Raw genomic sequence first — 26,937 nt, 5'->3', positions numbered from 1 at the left:
GCAGAGAACAAGAAATACTCATATCGAAAGAAATACATTTAATTAATAAAAGTTTTAAACAAGTTTGAGATTCAAACAAAGAATGTGTTATACAACGGACATGAAATAATTCTACTAACTTTGCAGTTTTCAGTGCTTTGGCAGACATTCAACATTAGCTGTGGCCTTGCTCTGCTACAGACACAGCAGAAACACAAGAAATGCTCGTATTATTTCAGCATTTATTTTTGCAGAGAACATGCTCTTAAAGAGACAGAATATTTCCTCATCACAATGTTAATATATTATAAAACATGTGCAGGCCTTTCATGTTAACATCTATTTTTTCATTGAAAGTATTTCTTATATTAGTACATCAGTATGATTACATAAAAGATCATTATTTATGTCAGAATATCTGCCCTCACAAAACTGATCACCTTTTCTTTTTTTAACATTGGACCTGGGGTGGCAAATAGCCCCCCACACACAATTTCTGCAATGCTCCAGGGTGGTGGTGGTCCCTGGGGCTGCAGGGGGACACGTGGCCCCTCAGGCAGTTAGTGGACCCCAGGGTTGCGAGGGTCTATGCAGCCCCCGCAACACATTCTTTTAGTGCCCTAGGGAGGTGGCTGTCCCCGGGGCTGCCGGAGGGGGGGGGGAAGACTATCTGCCCCCTGCATCATGTTTCTTTAGTGCCCCAGGGAGGTGGCGGTACCTGGAGCTGCGGGGTGCCAAACGGTCCACCTGCATTAATTTTGACCAAAGACCTGGGGAGGTTGCGGTTGTCGAGGCTGGGGGCGCAGTCCCCCCCGCATATATAAATCAATACTCCTGGGACGTGGCCAACCCAGGGGCTCTGTAGAAGACAAGCGCGGGAGCCTTCACTTGTTTTTTCACCGGATCTGCCGCAATTCGCAGCAACATTTAAAAAAAAATAAAAGCTTTTTAGCTCTTAGAGCCAGAGATAAGGGGTCAGGGTGACTCTACCTGGGCCCCTTGTTTATTTATTTTATTTTTATTTTTTACATTTTTAGTGCGACTCGGATGAAGCTGAGTCTTTAGATGGCTGCCAACACTTCCTGGTTTGAAGTGTTGGCAGTCAATCACAGCTGTGCATTTCCCTGCACAAGTTTCTTTTTTGCAAAGTCGTCACAGCCAGAGATATACAAATTTAATTTCCCTTTAATATCTCCAAAACTACTTAACAGATTTACACCAAATAGGCAAAAGCACAATATGCATACTGAAAACTAGCTTTCTCCCAAATTTGGTGTAATTCCGTCCAGTGGTTCGAGCTGTAGTTGTATCTAAAGATCCTATGGGAATTAACATGGGAAAAACAACTTTTGTGACGCCCCCCCCTTTTTTTTATTTTCGGCACCTGCTTGACGGATCACTCCAAAACTTTCTGTGTGCAATGACAATCACCGGAGCACTTTTTTTCCAGAAATTTCATTAAGGTTTGTCAAACTGTGCCAGAGATATTGGCAAGTCAAAAAACACTTTATCTATGAAAACATGGTCATAACTATAACTACCTAGTGGCGACTGGATTATTTCATTTGCATCTTAATAGGAAATGTTCACTTGTGATTGTCAATTATTACCCGTGGTAAAGTTAACCTTCGGTATAGAGGGATTTTTGTGGTACCATATCCCAGACATGGCATCTCCCTAATCATTTTGTTCAGAAGAATAATTTACTTGGGTATAATACAGGCTCGAAATAAAACTTATTTGCCTTGAATCTGCCAAAAATGTGATCCCCAAATGATTTTCTCATACTCATATCCTTTGATAGCCAGGTTCTGAATTAATTCATTTGAAGAAATCAGGTTATTAGTGGTGATTAGATTTGTTTGAAGTCGTCGGGGACTTTATAAAAAGTAGAAAGCTGAAGGATGTGACTTATCAGCACTCTGTAAATATATTTCTTGAAAAAAATTGGATGCCTATTAGGATGACGAATAGGAAGTGGAGCTTCACAATGCTCCCTTTGTTTGTTATTTCATCATTCCTTAGGATAGCTAGTTTTATGTACGTAATGGTGTACATAGTGAGGATGACAATTTCTCTATTTATAATTAACCAAACTCACATAAGGATCAGACATCATTCGTTTTACAGTCTCTGTGTCCCAGTCATCTGAAACAGAACCAAGAATAACCACATCATAATCACATCATTCATTGAATCTTTCAAAACATATGTTAATTTTAATGTCTCATTAGGTCCCATAATTTGATAAGGAACCTTTTCCCAAGCTATGCCCTCTGGCACAGAATAAGCTGTGATGTTTTCAGATTTATTTGAGCTCTGTGAGATGAAAGATGCAGCTGCAGTTCAAGAACCACAAGTTGTGCAATTGTTTGTTCTGGAACATAGTGTCCATTTAGTAGTAATAGTGATCATCGTTGATAGCCATATGATGAGTAAAAAAAACTCCTAGAGTGGTCCATATACAACACCAAGTTTGAATCGAGTATTTGTCACAAAACCAATGATAAGCAAGACGTTTATGGCATAGTGAGACTTTGGAGAGAGTGACTTTTTATATATATATATATATATATATATATATATATATATATATATATATATATATATATTATATATGATTAACCAAAGGAATTTCACAGCACTCCACAAAGTCCAATTATCAATCCTTTATTTGAATTGCACAGCCACCAATGTGTTTCAAATCGCCTGGAGTTTTAATCACGGTAGTGAGTCCCTTCACCATTTTTCCTTACATACAAACAATCCAGGAAGCTTGTAATGAAGCATTCTGGATAACGAAGTTTCAAATAAACACTAAAACAAACTCATGAGTTAAAAACGTAGACATAAATAAATATAATAAATCAATTTATATTTCAAACTGAATCACCATAACAAGGTTGAATAACATATATATATCATTTTCTACTTCCCATTAAATCCTTAAACCGGATAAAATAAAAAAATAAAAAAATAAAAAATAATAATACAAATGTTATGATAGACAACCTTGTAATGTGTTTTCATATGGAATTAACAAATAGGCAAACATAAAATTGTTTATACCTTAGAGATTTAGTGCTATAAACATATTAATACTATTCTTTTGAGATTAATTCATAATCATCCTAATTTATATCATTTTTAACCAATACATATATAATTCTCTTCACATAATATCTTCTGTATATGTTTTCATTCTTTTCATTTTGTATATATTTCCTTGCACTTGTTCTATTATCTTTGTTATAAATCATTATCATGAAAATCAATAACTCATACCAATTAGTGTCATTTTCAAACTATTTTTGCACTAAGAATCAATTAAATGAACAAAAAGCTCTTCATCAGCATTCAGTCCCCCAGGTGTCTTGGTCTGTAATTGAATAGTGTATTTACTCTCCAACTGTCTTACTTTCAAAGTTCTATCTCCACCTCGTGTATCTTGCTTTACCATCGCCATACCAAAGAATCTGATACTTTTCCATTCATTAGTATGTTCCATTGCCAGATGTTTTGCAACTGCATAATTCAGATCTCTATGTTGTATAGCTCTTACGTGTTCCAAATTTCTTGTACCATAAGCCACATTTGCATTCAGTCAAATATACAACATATTGGCTACTGCCAGTGATTCTTTGCGTGATCTGGATCTCTTTCCCATTATGGTCCTTAAGGGTCCTTACATTTTTGGCTCTTCGACAGACTTTACATTTATTGCATTTGTAGAAGCCATCCATTTCATTATTCAACCAATTAGTTTTGATGGGTGCTGGTTAATGGCAATGTACACGCTTTGAGTGAACGTGATTTCCTATAGGTTACTAGAGGCCTTACACCAACAATTTTTACAATATCTTAATAATTTCTCAATATTTTCCAATGTTTATTTAAAATGTTTATAATATCTTTGCTCTCTTTGTTGTTAGTAAGTATGAGACGTGGACTATCATTTTGATCTTTGTTAGTTTGCAATGACTTCTCTATCAGAACTTCTTGTTGAGTTTTTAGTCTGGCCCGAGTAGCACCTAATTCAATATGTAATTGTGGATAACCTCTATGAATAAATCTTTGTTTCACATCTGCAAATTGTGTTTCCATCTCTTCATCACTAGAGCAATTGTGTCTAGTACGCAAAAATTCTCCAAATGGAATACTCATTAATAAGGGTTTAGGATGAAAGCTTGTTCCATGTAGGATACTGTTTGTAGCTGTTTTCCTAAACATGGTTGTGTGAAGCTGATTGTCCAGTAAATAGACTTTAATGTCTAAAATTTAGATTTGATTCTCACTGATGTTATAAGTGAAATTTAATCCATGTTCATTATGATTCAGCAATTCAAAATATATGCTGAATTCCTCTTTTGTTCTATCCAAAATTATGAATAGATCATCAATATACCGCAGCTATATGATTACTTTATTGAGATGTTCCTGATGATCCTCCTGCCATGCATATTCCCTCTCCCACCAGCCCATAGGAAGGTTGGCATAACTGGGGGAAAGAGAAATTCCTATGGCTGTCCCTCGTATCTGTTTGTAAATTTGATGATAAAATAAACAAATGTTATTATGAAGACACAATGATACCATTTCTTATAACATTTCAGATTTTTTTTCCTTGATGTTTCTTTGTTTTAGAAAATATTCAATGGACAATTGTAATGTCCAGTATGTCAATATTTATGGTGGTGTGGTTTTGATGGCAGTGTTATTTGTGTTAGTACTGGCCCTAGTGGTATCTGTGGTGTTTGTGATATGAATTGTGATAGAATTGCTGGTTGTATATTATTGGGGGTCGTGTAATGTTTGTGGTGGCTGTATTCCCAACAGTGGTGCGGTTTTAGGGTGATATTATGATTATTATTTAGTGGTGTGATATTGGTGATGGTGATGTAGGTGTTATTGGCATTGTGGGGTGTGGTATGAGATAAAGACTTGAATGTGACAAAAAGCATGATGATCAGGTATACTTTGTAAATATAAAATAGTCCATCATGCTTTGCAGTATAAGTGTAGGGTGTGGAATGGTACACCAAAGAGACACTACCAAATAAGGAAAGAAAGTTCCTACTTTGGGCTGTTCTGTAGTATGACTGACAGTTTCTTAAGCAAATGGGGAAGGATGCTGATCCAAATAGGCCAGTGTTCAAAGGGGGTTGAGCTAAATCCAACTCCATTGTTAACACTAAGGATCTGATATTGCTGGACAGGAACAGATGATATCGTTGGATGGGCCACTCTGTCAAAAACGTTGCATGCGTTATATCCTGTGGCACTTGTATTAAGGCGAATGGGATATTCATCATATTTGTGACAGTGTGCCTGTCTGCCAAACTCTAAACCAGACTCTAAGCGTGACAATCAGCTGCTGTCTCAAACTAGTCCTAAAAACAGTTGAATATCAATGAAACAATGTACACAATGTTCAGAAATGGCTGACATTTTTTCCTATAACTATAGCCTTTAAATGAAATGAGCTAAGCTTTTAGATTCAAAATAGGCATTATTTGTGATGTTTGTCTCACCGTTTCTGTCATTCTCTGTAAATGTGCTCCAGTTTTTCAGATTATTGTTTTGCTGTTTTACAGGTACCTAGATGCTACATTACAGCATACCAAGAAGAATTCCTCAGTGACAAATAGCACATATAAAACAGCAAAATCTCGATATCTGGGTACATTAACAGTTTTGGATAACAAACAGTTACTGAAAAGTCCTTCCGATCCTGAAGGAGCAGACACTTTACGAGCAGCTGTCTATCAGGTACACTTATCATTTACTCTTTGGAAGAAGAGAATTAAACATGACACAAATAGATGCACAGAGATGTAGTAATATTCAAAAGTGCACAAGACTCATTCGCCAAATGATGCCCCATGTACTTATTTATGTAACAAGTTTTCCTGCCCTAAAATGGTATTCTAACACATTCAGTCAAAGTTTTACATTACCCATTATTTAGGCGTTAGTTGCCCATCCCAAATATGTTTGCTGTTCATGCAGTGTTCTGTTTTTTTGATGGAATGTGTTGGTATCACTTCAGCTCTAGTTAAAGCATGCCTTCTTGATAAAAAAATAAAAAAAAGTCAAAACATGTAAATATTGTTAAAGCTATTGTTGAGGATTTGCAGTGCTTTTTGCTGCATTTTTCATCTATATGCCTTCTTTTAAAACTTGATCATTTTTTCTTCTGTTGTTAGAGAGCATCTTTTGGCTTTTTGTTTTGGGTCCATATCAGATTATTATTTTAAATGTATCTGCGTATTTTCACAGTGAATCCTGTTAGGCAAGTAGGTGGATGTTTTTGTTTTTTCTTTATTTTAAGTATTCTGGTCCAGATATAAGAACACTCATTGATGCACAAAATGCATAAGTGCTTTTGTTTTAAAATTGGCCCTTTCTGCAGGGTCACCCCCTAAAATGTTTGCCTTCACCCTCCTTTTTTCTGAACCTGTTTTTGCTGGCTTTTAGGACTCTGCACACTTTATGACTGCTAACCAGTGCTAAAGTGTTTTTGCTTTCTCTTTTAAGCATGGTAAAAGTGGCTTGCACCAATTAGCATATTTAATTTACTTGTAAGTCCCTAGTAAAGTGGTATAACCTATACCTAGGGCCTGTAAATGAAACGCTACTAGTGGCCTGCATTCCTCATTGTGCCACCCACTAACCTAGCCTTCTAAATCATCTCAGGCCTGTCATTGCAGCCTATGTGTGCAGTTTTAATAGCCATTTCGACCTGGCAAAATAATAATTTTATCAGGCCTAAACCTTCTTTTTTGCTACGTACGTCACTGCTAAGGTAGGCCCTGTACAGCCAGAGGTAAGGGTGCACGGTAGGTAAAAAGTAGGACATGTACTTTTAAGTTTTACATGTCCTGATAGTGAAAAACGATGTAATTTATTTTTCACTACTGCGCGGCCTACCTCTCTCATAACATTAGGTTACATTATTAGATTTAATAAGATATATCTTTCAATTGGGAGCAGTTAGGAATATCTAGTTTGGTTTCTAAAGAATTATAATTTGAATCCAGCTATAATGGTAAAGTCGAATTCTAAGTCACAATTCTGAAAATACCACTTTTAGAAAGTTTGCATTTTCTTGTCCCAACCATTTGGTGCCTGCAGCCTGTTTCTTGGGTCACATGACTGAGTATTGCTCCAAGACAGTGAGACAAAGGGGGGATAGGTGTTGGCAGGATGGACCATCTCTGACGTGATGAGGGGGAGGCCCCAGACAAGATGGGGGCAGAGCTGGGAGGCAGGAAATTTCAAACATCTCCAGGAAGCGGAAACCTCCAGAGGCTTCTCCTACTTCCAAGTTAGCACCAAGTATAAATATTAGCCCCTCAGACCCAACTCGTAAGTACACCTTTGGACCTGTGGCTACTACAGAAGAAGGACTGCTGTGCTTCTCTGCTGTCAGAAGGAATGTTTGTCTGCTGCCTTGCTACTCTACTGCCAAGCTACCTGCTGCCTTACTTGCTGAGAAGGAAGATTGGGTCTGCACCCTTCATCCCAGGCTGTCGTGTCTCCAGAAGTCACGCGGCTGACCTCCTGTTCTGAGCTACAGTTACATTAAATCTTTTAAATTGCACATCTCCGGTTCCACTTTATAGATTTTTGTTGTTTGGGTCTCAAAAAACGTATTAAAGTTTACTCTGTTTTTCTTAATTGATGTGGGATTTTTCTTATGTTGCATTTCCACTTTATTTCTGTTCCAAGTGCTGTTTAAATACTTTACACATTGCCTCTAATTTAAGCTTGACACCTTTTATGCCAAGCGGCGCAGGGTCTGGGAGAACTCACAGTTAGCCCTGGAGGAGACTACTCCAAAGCCAGCCAAGGGTCCAGGCCCTGCGGGGCATCTCTTGGGGGTCAGGACTCATTCCAGCAAAGGCCAGCAATAAGACCCTTGCAGGTTCATTTGAGTCTGAGCAGATGCAGGACAAGGTCTCTTGAGCTTGTTATGTCCTTGTAGCTCAAAACAGGAGGCCAGCCAACTTTCTGGCACTTTGGTGGGTCTGGGCTCAAGGAGCAGGCCCAATCTTCCTTTCTCAGGCTGCAGGGCAACATGGGGGTCCTGTTTGCAGCTAGGCAGTCCTTCCAGCAGCAAGACAGTCCTTCTTTTGGGGTCTTCCACAGGTCCAGAAGTGATCTGAGGGGGGGATCTGAGGCTCCCATATTATATCTGGGCTGCCCTTTGAAGAGGAAGAAACTTTTAGAGATTTCCCCCTACAGAGGTGTCTGGAATTTCATGTGTCCCTGCCTTGGTTCCAGTTTGTTTAGGGATATTACAGGCACTGGTAAAGTCCTTTGTGTGTGGGCTTAGCCAGTGCCTTTAAAGACTAAGTGTGGCAGATAACAGCGCCACCCCTCTTATCAAGTCAGCCTGGCCCATCCAGCCAGCACCCACACACTGTATTGTGATATGGTCTGGAAGCAGGCACCAAATTGTTTGGACAAGAAAATGCCAACTGTATAGAAGTAGCATTTTCAGAATATGACTTAAAATCCGACATTTCCATTATTAAAGAGAATTTTAAATTACAATTCCTCTGGCACCAAACACTCGATTCCCACCTGCTCCCACATAAATGTTATCACTTATTAAATGTAATAAGGGTAACCTAATTTTATGCTATTGGACAGGTAGGACCTGCAGGACTGAAAAGTAAATTTGAGAGTTTTTGACTACCAAGATATGTAAACCTTAAAAGTACATGTCCAACTTTTTAAATCCACTGCACCTTACTCTATATGATATTTTAATGCTTACCCTAAGGTTCACTTATATGTATTAAAAGGAAAGAGTTGGGCCTGGCAAAAAGTTTATTTTGCCTGGCTGAAATGGCAGTTTAAAACAGCACACACAGGTTGCAATGGCATTCTTGAGATGTAGTTAAGTGGGTGACATGAGTGCTAAAGGTGTTCTAGAAGCATTTAATTTACAAGCCCTGAGTACACTTAATACCACTTGACTAGGGACCTATAAGAAAATTAAATGTGCCAATTGAGTGTAAGCCAATTTCACAATGTTTAAAGAAGAGAGCACGATCACTTTAGCATTGATTAGCAGTGGTAAAGTGCACACAGTGCTAAGGTCAACAAAAACTAATTTCAGCAAAAAAGAGAAGTGAAGGCAAAATGTTTGAGACCAACTCTGCAGAGAAGGCCTCGTCCAATAGCAGACTTCCAGAAAAATGTGAGTGAGGTATTATCTGCAAGAAAATCAACTAAACAATACTGTAGATGAATAAATAACCTAAACATACAATTGAAATAAGATGCAAAGGATAAAAACGTAAGAAGCAAAGTGCCACACAACTGATGATAGTCAGCAACAGAGTTTAAGAGATATCAAAGAAAATTTGCAGGCCAAATTGTTTTAATGAAAATCAAGGGGGGTGGTAAAAAGATTGAAAAATTATTTGATCTGTAGGATGATCCAGGAGGCAGTACGTGAGACTTTGGGGACATTTATAATGACATTGTTCTGTTTATTATTTGACAAGGAACTTTCTGTGTAATGCATTACAGACAACATATCCTTTTTTACCTCCTATTGCCTGCCATGTCATTATTTGTCTGGGGAACTAAACTGCGGTTGTTGCTGTTAGAGGCCGCTTTCTTTGGGCTTCTTTTTCAGGAATCATCTTTGTGATAGCTGCAACAATTCATGAATCAATGAAAGTCTCCTTTTTTCTGCTTGGTTGACTAAGTCAAAAGGGTCTGTGTCAGATGTTTTGTTGTGGGCTTGCTACAGAAGGTTGTTTAGGACCTAGGTTTGGACTTAGGCCCTCATTACGAGGCTGATGGTCTCATGACCGCCAGCTTCGCCTTGGCGGACCTACCACCGTGGAGCCGGCGGTAAGGGCCACCACATTACGAGTTGTGAGTTTTGGCAGATGCCAAGCCTCCACAACTCCGCCTGGCCCGCCGGTGTGGCCGCACCGCCGTGGCCGGCAGTGAGCACCTCCAATCCGGTGGCAGGCCCCATCCTGCCATCCGGATTACGAGGCTGAAAACCACCAGGCTTTCCATGGCGGTTAGCCCGCCACGAAAACCCGGCGGTCATGCACTCGGCGACAGGAATCTTCATTCCTGTCACAGGCACACACATAAACACGTCCGCACCCATGCACTCGTCCCCCCCAGCTGTCCACACACTCACAAACCTCCCACACCATTTCACGCACACATATATGCACATACACACCACTTCAGCATATGCATACATGCACTCAGACACACCCATTCACTCACATTCATCAACACAGAAACACCCACTCATTAGCACATACACGCATGCATTTAGCACCCTCCTTTCCCATCACCAAACATGCACACATGCACCCAAACACACAGACCCGGTCTCTCCCTCCCTTCGGATGCCCACTTACCTCCTCAGTCGAGGGGGACGTCTGGGAGGGGATGGGTCCTGGCAGTCTTCCCTCGCCGCCAACACCACACCAGCAGGACCCCGCCAAGCCATATTATGGCTTGTAATACAGCAGGCGGAGTCCTGCTGGTGTGGCGGTGTTGGCGTGGGACCCGCCCCCGCAGCACCGACCGCCGGCACGACTGCTGGCTGGTTTCGGCTTCAATGATGCCAGAAAGCAGTCAGTACTTGTAAGATGGCGGTCTGCTGATAGGTTGGGCTTAGTCGGTCAGGGAAATTGACTGCCAAAATCCAAATGAGGGCCTTAGTCTTGTCTTCTGTGACTTCATGGAGTTTGTTACAGCCTGCTCCTTTTATATAGCCGCCAACATTACTAATTCCTCATATTATGTAGACCAAGCGTAAAAGGTTACTTTGAGACAACAGTTGAGTGCTTTCTGAAATGCCACATTTCTAATACTTCTGTCATTTGGACTATGAGTGCTTGATGACTGCACAGATTTTGCTGGAATGCAAGTTGATAATATGCCCACTATTCCCTGTGGACCATCCTAAATGTAGACTTATTGGTCTTGCTTAGGATCCAATCTTCCCTCTGACCTCCTCACTTGCACTCTGTGAAGATGTTTGTGGAGTAATCTAGTGACAGGGAGGATCGGTGACAGAGTGCTACCTGCTACTTTAGTACCCTTGTCTTCTATTTACATTACTAATCAGGTCCTTCATCTGTAATTGCTCTCAGAAATAGAACTGAGACACTTAGACTTTGGGCATTTTTCTTACCCTGTACACATCTTTTTGTATAGATTGAGATATTGTAATTCAGTGTTTGGATTTGTAAGTTTTTACTGAAACTAAATATATGTTAAACATGTTTCTCAATTGCTGCCAAAAATGACTGAAATTGAATTTGCTGAAATTCTAATTGTAATTTACAATTTCTGTAAGCACTGGCTTATTGGTTTTTTCTGTGACACACAATAACCACGTGAGGAAAATATTACTAACCAAAACGTATTTAGTTAGGCCACATGCCATGTTGCACTACTTTCCTTTTATGCATGTATTGTGGCTTTGCAGGCAAATAGTGCTAGGTATAGTACTTGGCAGCAAAGTGGGTGGTGTGTGCAGGCATGGCTACTTGGCAACATTCACTCATTTGCTGCTTACGCATTTCAGGGCAGAGCAAAATAGATGATGGCTTCACACATTTGACCAAATGTGTATGTTGCCTCATCCTCCATACTTCCATTAGCCATTGTGAGGAGATTGTGTCTTCCGCTGTAGTATCCTCCATTTTTTTAATGTGTAGCTAGCACTCATACACTCACCCATTTATCCACCCATCCCCGGTGCGAAGAAGCATTTTCACTGTAAAATAACCAGACATATTGGCTTTGCCAGTGCTTGTGATATTTGCATTCAGAGCATTAACTGTGTGGAATTTATATGGTTGTGAATAATGGCTAGTGTATTCAGAACTAATAACATTTGAATTATGTCATGACAGAGTTATCATATTCAAAATAACTTTCATGTAACAGTTTTCTCCTTCTGTTCTGTAGGACTGGCTGGAAAAGAAGAAAATATTTTTACATGAGCTACAGAAAATCAAAAAGATGGAAGAGGAAAAGGAAAAGGAAAAAAAAAGATTGGTGTGTTATCTATACCAATTGGCAATGTTTTTCGTTATTTACACTGTACATTGAACGATTTAAAATCATTACCCTTTCCAAGTATCTTTAATGAAATGAACTACAATCGCAGGGTCTGAGTGCAAACATTTTGAAATAGCAAAATGAACACTGGTCTGTTTCTTACAAATAGTGTTTCAAACCGTCTTCTGTTTTTTTCATTTGACTAGATATACAGGCTTAGATTGTATTTCAAAACAATGAGTAACTGGCAAAGAGAAACCAAGATTCCTTGCATTCAAGGGCAGATTTTACAAATCAACAAAACAAAATACTTGGTGTTTTGTAAAAGATGTACTTAAATGCAATGATGTCAAAGAATTAGAAATATTAATTGCTAATAATAAAAGCACAACCACAACATAAAAGACGAAATGTACTGTCAAAGCAAGAATACTACTGTGAGTGCCTTTGTGGACATAAGCTGTGTACTGGCGATTACCTCAGGGATTCCTTAGGTACTCACATTCATATTTTTTATGCTGAGACTCTAGATGGAGGTCTTTATCCAGTCATATTCACAAAATGGTTATATATAAGAACATCTGATTTGATTGTGAGAGATGTGCTTTTGCACAAGAATTTGGAATGTACTTATGTAGTATTTTTGTCAGATGAGCTCACTGTCTCTCCAGCTGATTGGCCAATAGAAAATAAATGGACAGAGTATATATGATGAATGGCTATTTCTATTTTAAAGAGTGTTTATTTGTACCCTACTTTTATAACACTTTATACCGAGCATTCCTACTGAGAATGTTCAGTCATGTGAATTTATAAAAGATAGAAACGCTGAAGATCTGTTGTTAAAGGAAAGTAATTTTTTCATCCTATTGGATCAAGCTACTATATTGAAATCCTACCACCAATGTCAGAACATAGAAACATATTGTCATTTGACAAGAATCTCTTTATTATGCGCCCTAAAAATTCAGCCATCAACAGCAAAAGTGTTTCCAAAATAAGTATACTAACTGGACTAGGCTACTGCAAATCAAACAAATTTATTAAGACGGTATCTTGCTAAACATGTCAAATCCAGCATCCATATGTCCTTAAATGTTGATAAGAAAACTAATACTGACAGTGTGGCCAAATCTGGGACAAGAATATTTGACATCTTCTTTTCAATATCTGAAGCAGTACATTTATTTGTCAGGAGACACAAGCACTCATAAGGTGAAATGTGCTTGATAAGACCATAAACAAAGGTATGTTATAAAAACATTAATAAAAATCCCTTCAGCTTCAGTTGAAGACACAATATGCAAATCTAACCGTCATTGAAATTCAATTAGTCAGCCAAACATTTATAGAGTGTGGCAAATCACCCATGAGGGTCTAGAGGCGCTGGTTCAACAGTTATGGTGAATACTTACTTTCATGGTTCACAAAATCTCCTCCCTTTAAACCATACCCCTGGAATCTAACAAGACCTATTTTCCTCTAGTCTATGTGCTCATGGCACCAACTATTTGCATGCACTCACGTAGCACTCACTAATAATCACATCTAAATCCTATTACAGGACTCGAAAATCTACTCCACCACTCACACTCGCTGTGGCAAGTCATTATTGATGAGGTCAAGCTACTGTTAGGGCTAGCCCCTAATGGCAATTTGCCAAAGAACAGGTGTTCTGTTCAGTCAGAAAGTGGAGGAGCAATAAAAGACTCCTTTAAATCTTGTTCTTGCATGTCATGTTTGCTCTGTGTTCACAGACTGAGTTCAAAAGTCAGTTTGTCTTACAATTAATTTTCCTTCTGACTGCAGAGTTCCAGGACTTTGTAAGGTGAACTGTGAGACCTGCTGCTTCGAATGTAAAATAAAAGGATATAGAGTGTCAGGTTTGTCCTAACACAAAATTTAAATGACTAAATCAATTGTACAAACATTTCAAAATATATTTCAGTAGTTTTGAAAGCCCATTTTTTGTATTTCTGTGTGATGAAAAAATATTTTAATAGGATGAAAATAAATCAGGATACCTTGCATGTTGATGTGCAAAGGATATGTTTTCTGAAACCCAATTTTCACTGTTTGTTAATACACTATTTAGTTTAATTGGTGAAGATGCCAGTTAGTGGTAAGGTTTTTGGACATTTCTTGGAAATGTACTATGTGTGGATGACCATATGCTTCCACATCATGGTTTAGTAATATATTTGTTAAAAGTGAGTGTTTAAACAAACTGAGAAACACCTCTGCCCTGATAGCAATGCTGTTGGTAAACTAAAAGCCAGTCATGGGTCATGTATCCCCTATATGTGGGCTAGAGTCTTGTGATACGTGCAGCAAGCCTTAGTCTACTTAATCAAACAAAGGAGGTTTTTTGGAGCAGCAGAAATGCTGAGCTCACATATTTGAAGGTGCAGTCATATTTGAGAATGAGGAAAAAGGGGACTCTGTAAACTATTTGTTTAGGATCAGACAATTTGACATCCATTTACTGGTCAAGTACATTACAGTTAGGTCAAGTAGATTATTCAAGTTACTCGACCTCCAGGTCTAGTAACATTTTTGTAATTTTTCGAGGCCAGTATTACTTTAATCTTCCACAAAGAAACTGGTGTATATGAATGGAAAGGTTTCCAACAGAGCACAAAACTGACTCCAATAACCATTGACCACTGTCAGTTAGCCGAATAAAATATTCTTGACTGACTATTTAAAACCATTTTAAAAAAAACATAAAATCGAATACTATGCTAAAATAATACAAAAACCTTTAAAACATTCCAAACATTGTTTAAAATGGATTTAGTTAAAAAGGACATTACAAAAATAGAAAAATTTCGATTAAAAATACACATCAATCAAAGATTGAACATCAATCACATGCAATACAACTTATAATCATAATAGGTGGGAATACCTTTTTAGTCAGATAACCTTTTCCTAATTCTAAGGACTCCTGCCAAGAAATTTGCCACGGTAAAACAAACCGCAGGGCTTGGGAGAATTCGCAAATATCTTGGCGCTGGTCTTGCTTGCAAAAATGTTTTTTTTTTAAACAGAGACTATAAAATGCTGCCTCAAGGCACAATAGTGGCCACAAAACATGACAAAATGCAAATTATCTTGTTGAGAGAAATTATCGCATGAGCAAGGGTTTAGCTCCTCAACTCTGTGGGGACCTTGCGGGAAAGCCAGCAACCAATGTTTGAGGTTAATCCTTAACCTTGTCAGTAAAAAACAATGAGCTGAAGTTTTGGATTAACCCATATCCAAAGCCATCTCATCATGGGAGCCAGTGCTACAAGGTCTGAGGTGTATCCTATATCCTATTCTTTATGAACTATATAAGAGGGTATTCCTTGGGGAACCGCTAGGAGTCATCTCAAGAACTTGTTTTCTACCACTTGCAGACCCCTGGCATTTTGTAGCCGCATACATCACATCCATAGCTTGCCATAAGTATACATTTTGCTTTATATACCTTTTGCAGAGCCTTCACTGGTTTGCCGCCAGTCTCTTCACAAAGTTGAATGTCCTTTGAGAAGCCCAAGTCCCCAGCTCATCAAAAAGGACCCTTTAGTATGGGAATGCAGTTACCCTTGTCAGTTCAGTGGCACTTCCAAAACATTTTTTCTGCTCTTTTTTCCTATGACCCACCACCATAGTGTGTGACTTAGTAAAATATGTGCTTAGGTGTAGCTTATCCATGAAATCAATAAAGGCATCAAGCAAGCATTCCTGACCCACTGGTGTCCTGGCTACCATAACTGTGTCAGCCGTTTATTGGAGTGCTGGGATTAATGTGGATCCTGCTCGGGAATATCCTTGCAGACATCAGAAAGTCTTGAGCCCAGGTTGTTAATATAGAGGGTGCTAAAATCCACCCTTGTCAAACTCCCCTTTGCACTTTCACAGGTGCAGACAGACTACCATCCAGGTTACATCTCACTGATGCTGAAAGATCTACTCCCACCTTCATGAGCGTGACGAAGAGTTTGGATCTGTTCCCTCAATCAAAGGCTGACATGAGAGCCATAAACACCAAGTTGAGGTTACCCGTTTTGGCTATAGTATATTTACCAATGATCATCGGGAGGCTTATGCACTGGTCTAGCGTCCCTTTACCTGGTCTAAAACCATATTGCAGATTGGAAATAACATTATTTTGCTCCAGCCAATCTCTGAGCCTTGCCAACACCAATCTCTGCATACTTTTCACTGCAGACTCTAATAAAGTTATGGGGCAATAGTATTGGGGTTCAACTCTGGATCACATTTAAATACTGTGACAATGATTGATCTAGACCAAGATGGTAAAAGACCTTTTTTTACAGGCTGCTTTGCACACTTGCATCAGAATTTTTGCCCAGGTTTGAGGGTCAGCTTTGTAAAAATCTGCAGAGACCCTCATCTGGGCCTGAAGCTTCATTGTTCGACATGAATAAAATGGCATTGTAAACCTCATTAAATGTGATGGGGTGTGTTAGAAATTGGGTCTCCAGTTGGCAGAGGTATACACCCTTGTACAACTAGGGACCACAGTCCTAGTCAAGGTAAGACACAACACATCCCAAATTATCCTGTGCTCACCTTCTGGTAGCTTGGCACAGAGCAGACAGGCTTAACTTAGAAGGCAATGTGAAAACTATTTGTGCAATAACTCATACAGTAACACAGTGAAAACAACACAAAAATATGCCACACTGGTTTAGAAAAATAGATATTTATCTCAATAAAATAAGGTTGGAACAATGAAAATCCAATGTACACAAGCAAGGTTCTGAATTTTTTAAGATTAAATCCCACTAAAGCATTTAGAAACTCAATAGGTCTAACCGGGGTAATCATGGCGTAGTTGACGGAGTCGTTCCCAGTAATCTAAAGCCACAGGTGTCTGTCATGGAGTCACACGGACCCCCAGGCACAGTACCTTTGGAAATGAAAAAACAAGGACGTTGCATGGAGTAGTGGAGATGAAACGTTGTGGGAGTCTGTGCAGCGTCTGTCCCTTACGGCTTCCTGGGAGGTGAGGTGTCGGTTCTGTACTGCGAGGCAGGGGAGGCGAGATGTCGGTTACGTTCGGTTGCGGAGAGAGCTGGTGCGGCATCAGTGGCAAGGTGTCGGTTCCTTGTGACCCGACTGGGTAGATGAATCCAGTTGGTGAAGACGTGATGAGTTGACTTTGCAGTGTTGCGATCACACTTCATGTAATCGGAGGCATTGCAGCAAAGTCAGACTTGTGTTGCAGGCCATGGTCGTGGCATGCAGCGATGTCCACGGATCGGGAGCAGCTGCGGCGTCGGTGTTGGTGTCGCTAAAGTCATTCTTTGTGTCCCTCAAGTCATAAAACTAGCTGAAAGCTAGCTGGTTAAGTCTTTGTTGGCCCTGAGACTTCAGAACAGGAGGACAGCGCAATCCAAACCCTTGGAGAGCACCTTTGGGGAAGGTAGAGTCCTTCCAGCAAGGTCAGAGGCCAGCAGGGCAGCAGTCCTTCTCAGTAAAGCAGCCCAGATGAGTCCTTTGTGCAGCCAGGCAGTTCATCTGACAGAGTGCAGGTGTAGATCCAGAAGTGTCTGATTTGGTGGGGTCAGAGACCCACTTTATATACCCACAAATGTCTTTGAAGTTGGGGACACTTCAAAGAGTGGTTTCGAAGTGCACAGGTTCCCCTTTCAGCCCAGCCCAGTCCTGTCTGCTAGGATCCATGTGGGGGGGGTTATCAGTCCTTTGTGTAAGAGCAGGCTACTGGATTTTGAAATGTAGGAGAGAGCCCTTCTACACTTCCTGCCCTGGGAGACCCATTCAGTATGCAGAGGAATGTAGATGTGACTGAGTATCCTGTGTTTATGGTTGTTTGGGTGGAATGCACAAGGGGAGCTGTCAAGCAGCACAGACCAGACGTGGATTGGAGACAGGCTATAAGGCACAGATGGCAGTAAGGGCTGAGAAAATGCGGGCAGTAAATGCGGGCGCAGTTTACTGCCACAGGGACCTGGCATCTAAATTTACTTGCCAGGCCTGAAACTCCCCTTTTACTACATATGTCACTAATAAAGTAGGCCCTAGGCAGCCCTATGAGCAGGGTGCTGTCTAGGTAGGAGGTAGGACATGTGCCTTGTTGTGTGGCCTGTCCTAGTAGTGACAAATAGCCTATTTGGCTTCTCACTGCTGTGAATGCTGCCTCTCATAGGTTTGAATTGGAAGTGCCCTTTCATATGGCTAAGTGGTATTTTCTGATCAATGAGGGATGGTGTAGGCATGTTTGGTATGGTTGGAATGGTATGGACTTTTTATTACCATTGTAGAAATGTCACTCTCTGTGCCTATAACTCTGGTGTTTTTGCAGCTTGAGTCCAACCCACATCTGGGATAGGGTAGCTGTCTGGGGTAGGGTAGCTGTCTGGAGTAGGGTGACAGCGAGGCTTTGTGCATACTTTCCAGACAACCATCACACACGGAGGGTGGAGGTGTAATAGGAATACATGAGTGGTCTTCCTGGGCTAGGAGAGGTAGAGGCGGGCACACTTACATTTGTATAGACTGCATCCTGCCCTGACATAAAAGGCCCTACTGATGTCTGGAGACAGTGTGGAGGAGAAGGGGCATTCCTGGAACTGGTTGGAACCTTCTCCCCACTGCCACTGGGCAAAAGGAGTATAAGTAGAGGGATTATTACCCATGTGTTAGACAACACTGGACTAAAGAATTGGGCACTAGATGCAGGAAGCACTTGCCTGGAACTGCCTTGGGACTGCTCCGCTGTAGGACTGACGTGACCTGCTATATCACTAGAAGGACTGGCACTGCTTTTTCTAGACCCTTGTGCCGGCCTGCTTGCCTGGGCCCTGCAGCCTTGTGCCCCCACAGCTGTCTCCAGGGACTGGGTGGTGACCCCTTACCCCCGGTATTTCACCTATCTAAAGTGCATGAAGGACACTTTGTGATGAATTTCCTCAGCACGAGGGAAGCACTGTGTGTGCTATTCAGGAGCATGAAGAGCACTCCACTTGTTTGCTACGGTGCGTGAGGAGTGCCTTATTCATGATTTACCACCTGCTTTGGGCGTAGGAATGTGCCCCTTGTCCAAGTGGTTGTCCCCCCCTCCAATCCCGATGCATGAAAGACCAAGAGGAGCCCGCCTGCAGCCTCTTACAACGCGCTGACGAGCGCGACCTCGATGGTGACCCGGAGGCATGAGCAGTCACTTCTTTCTTCTGAGAAATCACCGCCATGGCTTGGGTGGGTGCAATGGACCCTGCTGTCAGGAGGGCTACTGTGTGACCCAAGGGCCTGGGAGGGCTCAGGACGCTCTCAAGGAGTGGTGCCGCCGGAGGGAGCAGCTGGCCACAGTTAGGCGGATGGCTGCCTGGCTGTGGCTTCTTTCACGAGGAAATGCAGGGAGAGTCCCTGGTCCCGCCAGAATTGTTTGGACACTGCCTCATGAGCCACTCTCGGAACTCAGGAGCTCCTAGATTGAGACACATGCGTCCCTAACTACCGTAACTCGTGTAAGAGGAGCGCAGGAGTTCTTATGTTGACGTGGTGAGTTTAGCTCACACCATGTATCGGATACTGGACGCGCAGAGGCACGGTGAACAGCATGTAGAAAGGGGTTGCAGAGGATACATGTCACTGTAACCTGTTTGCCCTCATTGGTTCTACACGTGGTTTGATGACCTGATCCATGTAATATGTTGTATTTGCCCATTTCAGGAGACATTTACATTCGCAGGGTCTGCAGTACACATATAATGCAGGGTGGGTTTATGACATATGTCATATGGAAATGTTTTTCAAGATATGTGCATTTATGTTAGTGATAATGATGACTCACCATTTAGAAATGTTTCCTTCTGTGTGCATTTATTCTTTGTAATAATGTGTTTACCTGACTACTGCTGACTTGTAGAGTCCTAAGACATAGTGTGATAATCTGACAACTGCTTGTGTAGCAGGGTATTAGTGATACATGTTGTTTTTGGTCTAATGATGTTTTGTGCAATACAGTATATTTTTATGTAACTTGTTGTGGAGTTTTCTTTGTGGTGTATTTATTGTGTCACTAGTATTGTGTGTGTTCTGCAAACGCTTTAGACGTCGCCTCTGCCAAAGGGGTGAGCAGGGGTCATCTTCATTGTGTAGCTCCCTAGCCCTGACTAGAGTGGTGGTCCCTGCCTGGGTGAGGTGCCTACCCTAGCCACGCAGGAACCCCATTTCTAACAATGTTAAACACGCTCTTTGCCTTCTCTCCTTGAGATTGTGAGGATTCCCTAGAAGAATCCTGTAGGACAAGCCTTGGCCCCTGTGACTCCTCTTAGGCTGCTATATGTGATACACATAATGTTTCAGCATTTTCCCCATTTCTTTCCTTTTCTGTATTGCTATGGGCAGACCCAGGGAGGTTGTGGTAAAGGGGACCCCAATGGGACTTCTAGCGATACGTGTAGACAACAGGGATAGCCTTGTCTCTATGTTTTCGAGGGAGTCATCAGCAGTTTTAAAACCCCCTTTAACTTAGTTTCTAGCCTACTACAGATCTCGTCCAGGATCAATGTAACAGGAGTGAGAATCTCTGTGTCCAATTCAGCTTCTGCCCCCTTCCGGGTCAACAAAGCCTTCTTATGTATCACCCCTCCTTTCTTCTTCTCAACAGGGGGTTCAGTAACAGCTGAAGTATCTGCATGCTCGATTCATCGATCTTGGCTAGTAGACGGATGGACTAAGTCTAGTGGGGCATTGACAACCGCAGGGATATCACAACAGACACCCGCTGGCAGTCCCCCCTAGCAATTCCTGCAAGAGTCTCCATTTCGTCAAACCAGTCTTCAGAGAGGATCCCCGGTGCCTGCACCAAAAATAAATCAATGGTCAAAATTGTGTCGCCCGCAGTAGCACTGCTCTCTGTTTTCCTTTTACCCATCTGTCCGGAGGAAAGGATAACCAAGAAGTAACAGCTGTTGAGCCAAGAGGGGTGGCCTGGCCTCTTTGGGCTGATGATGGGCATAGATGGGCTCGCTCTTGGCCCAGTTGCATCCAGCACGCGTCCCAAGCTGTGGGGGTCCAAGCACACTTATTGCGCTGTGAAGGATGGTGACCACACCTCTGCAAGTGTGTGCCTTTGGGGATGTAGTCTCACCCCAAAGTATGCTGCAGCAAAAGAGCTTCAAATGCAGTGCAAACAAATGTCCTGTGCCACTAGGCTCTGAGCATGTTTTTAAGTGTTGTGAGGGCTGGTGGCCTCACCTCTGCAAGTGAACAATGTCTTGTAGGATGTAGTCAAACCCCAGGGTATGCAGCAGCAACAGAGCTTCAAATGCAGTGCAAACAAATGTCCCACTAACCTTGGGTTCTGGAGAAGAGTGCTTATCTAAAAGTGCTTAGATGCCTTGTCATGGGTACTGAGTTCTATATAAATGGACTTGCGATACAATACAATTAAAGACCGCTTTAGGTCGACTCCTTTGACCACTGGCCTCGTTGGTGGTGACAAAAGTTAGCTTTTTCTAAAATATGATTACTTTGATGTGTCCCTGGCCTGAAGATAAAAGGGAGAGGTTGAAAGGGAGAATCATGGATCCAACGCCTTCCCCACTCTTTGTCCGCACACATTTCTGAGATCGCAGTTTTTGCTCTGTTCTACCAGAGGATGCTTTCTTCCATACAGTAAAACATGTAGTCTAGATATTTGTTAATGTCCGCGTAGCGAACTGCATCATTTCATTCATCAAATGTATGTGGATTTGGCTGTCATGATCATACATTTGGACAAGGGCGGCTCCGTCGCTATGGTGAAGGAGCGTCACCCCTCTGGCTGAGCCAGAAACAGAACAAAAAGGATAGTTTACTATAGATTTATTTTCTGCTTCTGGCACAGCCCGCAGTGCATGGAGGGGCGGGCTTCACCACAGAGGTGGGAGAAGGGAGAGTGCACCTACGTGCGCATGTGTGTTTGGCCAGCCATCTGAGGCCGGCCAAACACAAATGCGTACTTAGGTTCTACTGCCCACCTGTGTTTAACAGCTGGGTTGGAGAAACTTCACAGACCCCAGGGCTGTGTCCGAGCGGCAGTCTGAGACACTCAGACCAATCCTGGTGCAGCTTTCATGCAAAGTTTAGCATGAAAGCAGCGCCAGGATTCTGGGGAACCTGTGCTGCTGTTCCAGTAATGAATGCTGGGACACCACAAGAGGAGCGACAAGCGAGGCAGCAGGGATTGAGGCAAGGTAAGTGTGTTTTATTTTATTTTTTATTTTCACCTTGTCTCTGCCCTCCCTATCACCTCACCCCCATTCATCCTCTTCAGTTATGCGGCTGCCGCTGCTGATTTGGAAGTTTACCAGGACCTGCCCTAACACATGTATTATATATACCTAAAGCAGGTTTATACATTGGGACAGAATGGGACCGGCGTATTGTTGCTGGTGTTTGGATCCGTGAAAAATAAGGCATCGTCATGAGGACTGGGCAGTGATATAACAAAAACTGGAATAAGGAATCATACTTTCTTTAAGCTGTGAATACAGAGAGAAAAGGGAAGAAATTAGGATAGAATCGAATAGAGGGGGCAATAATGTATGGCAGCACACATATGTACTTGTGGTGAAGGTGAAAGTCACTCTATGCACACACTTACAGGAGCCTCTGATATGTCTAAATAAGCAATGGTTAGAATTGTATTAATTAGATTCCAATAATAAGTAAAGTAGCATATACAATTCTTGCTCACCCAAGAAAAAATCTGTAATGAGATTGGAGGGATGAAGTGAACCAACTGGGATAGTACAGGAGTTTCTAGAGGTAAATCCATGCAAACTAAATTTGGTGTAGAGGTGGCTGACATGCAATGAAAGTAGATGGCCCAGAAACCAATAGATACCAGGGAACAACTTAAGGAAGAGGTACTGTAAAATCGGAGGTGGCTGTGAAGCAGTGGGGCCTATCTCCTGTGAGGAAGATCCCTCAATAAATGGAAGTCACATCCATAACGGAATTACAGAAATGGTTGTGTCAGCGAGTTACTGGAAGTTGTAGAAAACATTTCTCAAAAGAAATAGAAAATAGCCATGGGAATCATGCTGCTGCATGCAGGGAGAACTCCACACAGATCTGATGCCAAAAGTTGCACAGCAGGATGGCTAGAGTCCATCAGAAATAAGACTGTGTTCATTTGAAAACTAAATGAAGAGTGGGTGGCGGTCCTCTTGAGGGAAGAAATTCAGGTGACCGTATTGGGGCAACCAACTGTGGAAGGGAATAGTATTACTAGATATGGAATAAGGAGATATGAGGATAAAAATTTACTAAAAAAAAGTATTGACTTAAATAATTCTGTAGAGCTGGCCATTTTTAACAAAAACAAAGTGTAATTGTAATTACACCTAACAATTAAACAAGTGAAATAAGCTTATAAATATAATGCACAGAACAACAAACAAGAAAACAAACGTGACAATTGTACGATCTGCTGCTATAACAGTATTGACTGCCCATGGAAGAGTGTGCAAAAGTCAAATATTTCAAGAAATGTCAATCCTTCATGCTGTTCAATCTTATGTTTGCAGTGTCACAGGCAAGTCTATTTAAGTTCCTTTGCTCAGTAGTGCTGAGATACTATCACCATGAGGCTGAGTTGAGACCAGTTCAATAATTTGCTGCCATGAATCTTCCCCGATCTGGTGCACCTTCACCACCAAGTATGCATGTGTTGCTGTAGATTATTGTCTATTCTATTCTAATTTATTTTCTCTGTGTACTCAGATTTTATGGAATCTATAATTTCTTTCTCAGACGTTTTTCAATTACTGTCCATCCCTAAGTATGATCCTGCATTCTAGGGCATCAAAATGTGATCAAGTATACCTTGCAAACAACATTCTGGCTCATTCTTTTGTTCTATGTATGGTCGTACTGAAAACCACTTTGTTATGCACTGGATTCACTTTGACAATGTGTACTATGTATGAGCACGGAGCACTTTCACCACATTTGAAGTGTTTTAATTGCAAGTGAGAATCAGGAGTATAGATTTAATAATACATCTTTTATAGCATCATCATGTATGTCAAACAGTCTTCAGGTGCATATTTTTTGAATTGCACAATTATTATGGGCTTGCTTTTTCTCTGTATTTGAAACTACATGGACATTTGTTCTCTCAAAAAATGTTAACATGTATCGGATGCACTTGTAGGTTATGAATGACATCACAAAGAGGGAGGATTATTGTTTTACTCTACATGACATTCCTTCGATGGACAACTCCATCAGCCCTTTTAGTTATTTATGTTTCCTGCTGAGATGAAGAGAACTGATCCAGTCTTGTCCAGAAACCTCTGCCCACTATATTGTTTGCTCAAGAACATTTTGTGAATGCCATCGTAATAAAACCCAGAGGTTTATTGAACTTGATGGAATGTGCTGAGGTGTTCCTGTCTTATTTTGGCCATTTGGGTTCCAATCATAGGCCGGAAGCTAGATTGTTGGTCATGGAGATTGTTAAGAGTTATGTTATCTCAAGCCTCATATTCATTTTTTTTACGAATGGAAGTATTTGGCTTGATTCAGTTAATTTACCTTGAAGCTTGTGACTCTTAGATAAAATAAATGAGTGCTATAATCTACCTTAAAGCATCTGTTATCAATTTTAAAACTGATGTCTATTTTTTTACAGGAGGGTGGTGCTAAGAAAGAAGAAGCAAGTGCATCCTTTCAAGCCTGGAAGGCAGTAAAAACAAAGGAACTTAAGAAAAACTTAATGAAACTGAAGGAAGAGGAGGAGAAGAAAAGAAACGAATTGGAGCAAATGGCAGAGAAGAAAGAAGAATCAAAAAAGGCAGTGAGAAATATATTTTCTTTTCTATTAAAAGCATGCATCTTTATTTTAATTCAAACGGGAACGTTGCATTTTGGAATGCTTGCTGTGTAAGTGCTCCATTGGGCTCATTTGAGAGATGGCTGATCTTGCAAATTAGTCCAATGCGACTCAAAATTTGCATTCCTTCTCAACTTGTTTTGCTCTGTCATCACTTCATAGACCACAAAGCACATCCAAATGTGGTTTTGGCTCTTGGGCTTCACAGGTAAGGTGAAGCAAGAGTCACTAAACACAGCCAATGTAGAGGTCCTACAACTTAAAATAAAATTCAAACACAAATGTAGTAATGACTTTCTTGCAACTTTATCTTGTAAATTATTGAGGACATACATTTAAAGCTGCCTTCTGTTGGATTATTTGCACAATAGTGCATCCTTTCAATTTAGAATCAATTAAAATCTATAGTACTCTCCTTAGGTAGCAGGATGCTAATTAGGAGTCTTTATTGATCTTGCTTGGTCTGTACCTCCAGGCACACAGTTATTTAATACCAACGTCACAGTTTAAACTGAAAAGTTCAAGTGATGCATAAGGTTACAGTAATGCAGTTTTTGTAATGCTGAAGTACTTACTACTTGTTTTGTTTATGGTGTGTGCAGTATTTATTTCTTTGTTTCTTCCGACTATTGTGAAAAACTATGATTCCTAGAATATTCAAACAGTAATTGCAATTGATTGGGTGAGTGTTATTCTTATCTTGTAACATTCACAAAGAAAACACTCCTTGACAATTTTTACAAATTACTTATTTAAGCAGACACTAGAAATCAAAAATTATTCTCCATATAACAGCCCTGCAATCTTGAGGTCCCGACTGAATCAAGCAGATTTCTTGCATTTACCTTGGTTTCACATCCTTTGAGTTTACTTTGGTTTTAGCCAGCATGACACTGTCCAAACTGTTATTTTTGTGAGCGGGACTATGTACCTGAAATGTGATTGCATTTCAAGTTCATAAAAAGTCCAAAAAGAATCTGCTTAAAGATTTATTTCCTAGTTCTTTTTAAACATTCTCCCGACTGGAAAGCATCCATCAATATGGTTCTGGATCCTTTCATGGACAACTTTGTTCCATATTTACAGATTAAGTTCATATGTTGAAATTCTGTCCAGGGCAACTCCAGTGGTTGCACCAGCACCCACTTGAATAGTAAGTATGCAAGTACAGACCAAGATAATCATGAGATCGAAAAACTCTAGACGTTAAGCTCCATTAAGTTTACTCCTGTTACTATTGCTCACTTACCGTTGGGGTATATTTTTCATCTTCCTTAGAAGTGTGAAACATCTGAGCCACAGGAAAAGACATCATAAATTTAATTTTCTCCACTTTTGTAATGAAAAACGTATAAGATATTTCTGTTTGTAGTCAATTTAAACCCCTTTCATCAACATTTCTTCTTTATCACCAGTTAGCCCCTTTGCTCGGTTAATGGATTAATCTTGGGAGTTAGATGAGTCAGGGTTTGTATACAACCAACATTCAAGTTTGTGTAAGTCCAGATGGCATGAGCAAGATAAAAAGAAAAGTATAGGAAGCATGAAGGAGAAAGGAGTGGGTTTTGTTTCACTTTCTGATGTGCATAAGACTTCAATCCCTCTATTTGGTTGTTGGAAGTCATCAGTGCTGTTGTCACTAGTGGATTTGTTTATGTTCTAATAAAAGATCTAAGACCTCAAATTGCTTCTTCAGAAAAAACCATTGCCATTAGTTTACTCTTCACCTGCTGATAATCAAGACTCATCACCTGCTGATAATCAAGACTCAGTTAAACTAAATGGGTGACACCCATACGAAAGAGGTAATCACTTGCCTCTGAAGCGTTATCTATGGCCATGGCCCTTAGAGACCAGGACATGGAGAAGCAAACTAGCCTATCTTTGTCTTGCTTAAATTAACAGCACTTTGCAAATAATTGTGAGCACAGTGGATGTCATGCTAATAGAATAAAAAATGATGTTCAAGTTAGTAATCTTAAAATTCGGTTTCTGCAATGCATAACTAGAGATTGATGACAATTGAG

The 26,937-nt window shown here is 40.7% G+C and overlaps 1 protein-coding gene across 5 annotated transcripts in view; it reads left to right on the top strand.

Moving 5' to 3' along the window:
- The window catches only part of MAP9 (microtubule associated protein 9), a 169,856-nt gene that overhangs the window by 84,479 nt on the left and 58,440 nt on the right, over nucleotides 1-26,937 (top strand). For 4 of the 5 annotated variants that reach the window (XM_069243059.1, XM_069243083.1, XM_069243075.1 and 1 more), the window contains 3 exons: nucleotides 5,574-5,748; nucleotides 11,953-12,042; nucleotides 24,710-24,874. In XM_069243059.1, coding sequence (XP_069099160.1) covers nucleotides 5,574-5,748; nucleotides 11,953-12,042; nucleotides 24,710-24,874 — 430 coding nt within the window. The remainder of the gene's footprint in view (nucleotides 1-5,573; nucleotides 5,749-11,952; nucleotides 12,043-24,709; nucleotides 24,875-26,937) is intronic. The other variant, XM_069243068.1, reaches the window with a different exon arrangement.

The sequence above is a fragment of the Pleurodeles waltl genome, chromosome 1_2, assembly GCF_031143425.1.
Source record: "Pleurodeles waltl isolate 20211129_DDA chromosome 1_2, aPleWal1.hap1.20221129, whole genome shotgun sequence".
Lineage (NCBI taxonomy): Eukaryota > Metazoa > Chordata > Amphibia > Caudata > Salamandridae > Pleurodeles > Pleurodeles waltl.
Note: the sequence above shows the minus strand (reverse complement) of the source record. Positions and strands in the feature narration are given on the sequence as shown.